The following is a 6,000-nucleotide window of genomic DNA, read 5'->3' on the forward strand; positions in this document are numbered from 1 at the left end:
ATGCATATTGATGCTTAGTGCGTTATATTTGAGAAGGTATGTCGGACAAATGAGATATTAGCCCACTCACACGGGTAATCGCCTTTATTTATTGTGTGATGAATAGAGATGAGACGATTTCAAACTTATTATCTTGGTGATAATAGAGAGTTCAAGCTTGAAATTTTGATGTCGCCTTAACAGAAGTGTTAAGATGAGGTCAGAATATTTATTATGTCCGAAAGTGAAATAACCCACGTATTTCACTTTTTATGTCCGTAATGCCGGATGCGAGTTCCGAAGGATTCTTTTAAAGAGAGTAGATTTGTAAACTCAAGCTAGACATTGAGTATGCCCGAGCTATCATATGTATGGTATTAAGTGAAAAGACATACGTTCTATGGGAAATGAGAAAATACCGTAATATGTACTTCATGTTACGTATGCATGAGACGACCAATAAGAGTTGGCGAAAGTTTTGATCTCAACTTTCAAGCCGTGTAAGACTCTTGAGGGTAAGAGTTCCTCAATTAAGTCCCCTCGCGACTCTTACTTATTCTCAAGGTGTTACCAATGGTTATGAGATTAATTCGATCTAATAGGACATTTCTAGAAAAGCGAGTTGGACTGAGATTGAGAGGTTTAAGGGAAGAGGAAGATCAATTTGTTTTGATATCACATTTAATCTTTGTATTCACAGGTCGACCAAAGAGAGATATGATGTAAATATGATTGATTGATCTAGGGTGCTACATACTGAATCTACTCCGAATTAATGTGCCCATTTTGAGCTACCATATACTCCTAACGGATGTATGGCAACGAGCTCTCATAATATGCTAGTCGCACGGATCATTTGTTGATATGAACATTGTAGAGAAGAGAGAGTTATTAATAGCCCATCATGGGCGAGTGGGAGATGTTAGATTTAATGGGTGTATGGGAAGGACCATGGTCCGCCCATGTAGGCTATTATAGCCCTTGACCCATATTGGATAACTACTTAAGGAAGTTATCAAATTTATTTTGAACGTGATAAAGGGTCACGTTTCAAGCGTCGTTATTCTCTCATTAAGAAAATAGACGTCGTTGCTTCCTCATATCATTCAAAGAGAGAGAAACAGAAAGAGAGGAGTAGAGAACGAATGAACGACAAATTCCAACTCAACCCTCAAAAATCATATGGACGAACAATCTCTCAAGGGACTACAACAGTAACGTTTAATCTGCGAAAAATGAGGTACATACGTTTCGTGATGTATTTCTCCGATCAGTGATTCAAGATGATTCTAGGGCTTGTTGATTCAAAGTAATTCCATTGCGTGTGTTTATGGGATCGGTTCCTTTTAGGGACAATCAACGAGCTCCCAAGTTTCAATTTTCTCGATCATCTTGATTTCCTCTTCCATGGCTTTAATCCAAACTTCTTCTTTGGAAGCTTCTTCATAGTTGTTTGGTTCTAAGGGCATAAATTGCATGTCTCATAGACTTTTCTTAGAGACTTTACCCTTAGTGTAGGGGATTCAGGAGTTGACTCTTCTTGTGCCGGACTTAGAGAGGATGATGGTGTGACATCTTGAGTGGAGGAATCTGATGTTCCACTTTCTTCTTTTGATGTTGATTCCTCTCTAGTAGGTGGTATAACAGTTAAGGTAACATGCTTCTTCTCGATCTTCTCTTCCTCCTAGTTCCAAGCGGCATTTTTGTCGAACTCAACGTCTAGACTTATCATGAGCTTCTTAGTTCTTGGGTTGTAAATTAGATAACCTTTCGATTGGTCGCTATAGCCGAGGAATATTCCTTTTTTCCGTCTTCTCATCAAGCTTGCTCCTTTTTTTAACGGGGATGTGAATGTAGCATATGCAGCCAAACACTTTTAGATGTTTCACTGAAGGCTTCCGTCTGCTCCATGCTTTGATTGGAGTTATATTCTGGACTGCTTAGGTGGACACCTATTTAGCAGATATACTGCAATGTGGACTACTTTTGCCTAGAAAGAGTTAGGAAGTCCTTTCTCCTTTAACATGGATCACGCCATATTTGCAACGGTTCTATGTTTTCTTTACGCTACGCCATTTTGCTCTAGGGCATAGCCCACTATTAGTTGACAATGTATGCCTTCATCTTCACAAAATTTCTTGAACTCGTTGGAGTTGTATTTAGTGCCTCTGTCACTCTTTAAGACTTTGATTCTTCGGCCACCTTGATTTTCGACGTGGTTCTTAAATTTCTTGAAAATAGAGAAAACCTCCAATCTTTCTCGAAGAAAGTATACCCACGTCATTTTGGTGCAATCGTCTATGAAGAGAATAAAATATTTATTTTGGCTTGATATTAGGATCCTCATTGGACCACATGCATCTGTATGAACTAGATCCAGTGGTCTTTTTGCTCTCCATGCATTTCCAAATGGGAACAACCGCCTTTGTTATTTTCCAAGGAGACAGCTTTCACAAAAATCTAAAATCTTTGTAATAGTTGGAAGATCTCTCATCATATTTTTCTGATGGAGAATCTTTAATCCATAGAAGTTGAGATGGCTAAATCTCCGATGCCCTAGCTATGAATCATCAACTTGAACTTTCATAGCTATATCCTTGACATATTTCCTTCGAATAGGAAAATTCCTATTTTCCATTCTCATAGAGGCAATAACATGAATCTTATATATATCATAAATAGTATGTATCTCCTTTAAAATATAGAGAATAACCATTCTGAATCATTTGGCCCGCACTAAGTAGATTTTGTGCAAGATTAGGCACAAAATATACTTCATAAATATATTTTGGGCCTTTCTTAGTTTCAATGGCTATGGTCCCTTTTCCTTTCACATCGACCAATTCACTATTGCCCAATCTCACTTGAGTATTCACGGAAGTATCAAAATTAGTGAATATAGCTTCATCTCCAGTCATGTGATTGCTGCCCCCACTATCAATATACCATAGACCATTTTTTTTCATCCTTTTCTACTTAGCCTGCATAGAATAAATTATTTGAATTTTCTTCTACCTTTTCTTTTTCCTTTTCTTCAACATAATTCACTCTGTAATTTCTTTTAGACCAACAAAACTTTCTATGTTTTTATATGTTTTGCAAGAGTTGCACTGTGGTTTATCACGAAACCAACAATCTTTTTTCTAAATGATTAGTTTTCTTGGAAAAGTTACAAGGTGGATATTTTCTCCTTGTAAATGTTTCTCCCCCTCTCTTTTTTTTCCATGAGCTCCTTCCACTACTCTTACCATTATCAGACCGTATGTTTATTTTTTACTGAAAAGCACTTTCAACTGTATCTTCATCTTGTACTTGCAATCTTGTCTCATGTGCTTCTAAAGAACCAATCAGCTCACTTATAAACAAGGTTGTTAAATCCTTAGAAGTTTCTATGGTGGTGACAATAGAATTGTATTTCCTAGTGAGTGTCACAAATATTTTCTCGACAACCCTCTGATCGGTGATTGCATCTCCATAGGCTCTCATCTGATTTACTTGTTCTTTCAACCATCCACAATATTCTTGAACAGACTCATGCACTTTCATTTTAGAATTCTCAAATTCTCTTCTAAGAGTTTGAAGTCAAATAGTGCGTGCCTTTTCCGAGCGTTGATATTCTTCTTGTAATGCTTCTCATGCTTGTTTTGCCGTGTTCGTGCCGATGATTCTCGAAAATATCGTATCCGAGAGTGCTTGCTAGATCACGAATAGAGCTCATGCATCCTTCTGTTGTAGTTCAGCCGAAACACTTGCACCTTCTTTTAGGGCTTCGTATCCTTTCTTGACGTTGTCCCATAAGTCTTGGGCCATCAAGAATGTAGTCATCTTGATTCTCCAGTAATCATAGTTGTTCTCATCAAATATTGGGATGGGGAATGACATGGTGGCGTCGGCCATTGCGAAATTGGTTAGAACAAACGCTCAAAACCAAAGAATCGCGAACCTTGCTCTGATACCACTGTCGAATTTTTGCGAAAGCGTGCGTGCAAGTGTGTTTTTGCGTATGAAATATAGAGAAATAATGGCAAGAAGGCTAGCAAAATAAAAAGGATATTTAATATAGAACTAATGAGTAAAAAGACTTACAAAGAAATATCTTATCTTTGGCTTTCTTCTGCACATGGGAGCATATTAAAAAAGGAGGACACCGCCTGTATTTATAGAGTACAATGACCGACTTATGCCACCGCCATTATTATTATTATTATTATTATTATTATTATTTTGGTTTTGGTCTTCACGGCCAATGATAAAAATGGATCACACTTTTCAACAAGTCTCTATCTAGTCAAGCTGAGTTGGGGAATGATTTTCGAAGCTGCTTCAGGGTAAAAATTGCAGAAAGAGCTTAGATGAAAAAGGCCACATTCTTCTGAAAAGATTGATACGCGGAGAAAGTCAATTTAATTAGGAGAATTATGCACCAATCATTGTACATATTTTAAAGAGATTCATTACTTGAGAAGCAGCATGCAATGTTGGAAATTGATTGATATTGCATTTACCATGTGGTCAAGACATTTGTGGTGCTATACTCGTGAAAAAAGAGAAAACGTAGGGCAACAGTTTTTTGCTAAATTTATCTGTCATAAATTGGTTGAGATTCCCTTCACAAGTTGACCACATTTTCCTTTGCTTTTGGGCGTCAAAATCTGTCAGATAAAACCAAATCTGCCATTGAAATATCTCTGTCACGTCAAGCATGTTAGACGAGCAGACACTAGAAGCACAAAATAACCGCAGACAAGCCAATCGCCGACCTCGAACCCGTCCTTGGTCGGTCCCATATACATTATTCAGTTAGTTGCGTGCACGATGCGAATTCCTATCCTCACATGAACTTGTGATACATGTTTCGAGAAGTCTCTAGCCTGGGAACGATAGAATTCCTATCTTCTGATCCACGGAGAGAGAGAGAAACGAAAATGGTGGAAGCTGTCATCGTCACCATTGTTGAAGAGATCATTGCTAAACTGGTCCCTCAAGCACTGGAAAAGGTTGGAAACTTGTGGGGCGTCAAGCAAGAGCTTACGAAGCTCAAGGACACTGTCTCCACGCTTCGGGGCTGTACTGGACGATGTAGAAGAGCAATACTACCAGAGTCTCCAAATCAAAGTCTGGCTTGAGAAACTGAAGGACGCTTTCTATGACGCGCAATACTTGCTTGAAGAAATCAATGCAGAAGCTACGCGATGGGAACTGAGGGGCCACAATGAAATGATCAAGGAGTTAAGGACATTTTTCTCGAGTTCGAATCAACTTGCTTTTAAACTGAAGATGAGTTACAAAGTAAGAGCAGTGAGGGAGAGAATAGGAGCCATTAAGGCCGATAAGGGATTCCACTTGGATGAGCGTCCTGTGTATTCGCGGGTAGAGAGAGAGTGGGGAAAGAGAGAAGAGACTCATTCGTTTATACATGAGAGAGACATAAGAGGGAGAGACGATGATAGGAAGAATGTCATAGAATTCTTGTTGGATTCAGACGTGAAAGAGAACGTTTCCATCCTTCCAATAGTTGGTATTGGTGGGCTTGGAAAAACTGCTCTTGCTCAAGTTGTGTATAATGATGAGAGGGTAGAAAAACAGTTTAACTTGAAGATGTGGGTTTGCATCTCTAATGACTTTAAGTTGAAAAAAATTGTGCAAAACATCATAGCTTGTGCAACAAAGAAAGAACCAACCGAGGTTCCGATGGAGCGATTACAAAGTGAGTTGAGGGCAGCGATTGATGGAAAGAGGTATCTCTTAGTTTTAGATGATTTGTGGAATGCAGAACTAGAAATGTAGCTGCGCTTGAAAACTTTATTGGCCGGAGGGGCTAGAGGGAGCAAGATCCTTATAACTACATGCCTTCCCTTGGTTGCAAAGATCACCGGTACTGCTTCGTCTCATCATCTGCAGGGCTTATCTGAAATTGTTAAAGTATGTCTCGAGTTTGAGCCCCGTGGACAAAATCCGTGAAATTTTCTGAGATATGTGTACGCCGTGGAAAGCACAAATTCCTATTCGGTGTTAATCCAA

The 6,000-nt window shown here is 38.8% G+C and overlaps 1 protein-coding gene across 1 annotated transcript; it reads left to right on the forward strand.

Annotated features, from left to right (window-relative positions):
* The first annotated feature begins 4,904 nt into the window (after positions 1-4,904).
* LOC115748473 (putative disease resistance protein RGA3) lies at positions 4,905-5,766 on the forward strand. The gene is made up of 2 exons (XM_048280101.1): positions 4,905-5,027; positions 5,116-5,766. The coding sequence occupies exons 1-2, from the start codon at positions 4,905-4,907 to the stop codon at positions 5,764-5,766; spliced, it is 774 nt and encodes a 257-aa protein (XP_048136058.1).
* Positions 5,767-6,000: the final 234 nt, after the last annotated feature.

Source organism: Rhodamnia argentea, chromosome 6 (genome assembly GCF_020921035.1).
Source record: "Rhodamnia argentea isolate NSW1041297 chromosome 6, ASM2092103v1, whole genome shotgun sequence".
NCBI lineage: Eukaryota > Viridiplantae > Streptophyta > Magnoliopsida > Myrtales > Myrtaceae > Rhodamnia > Rhodamnia argentea.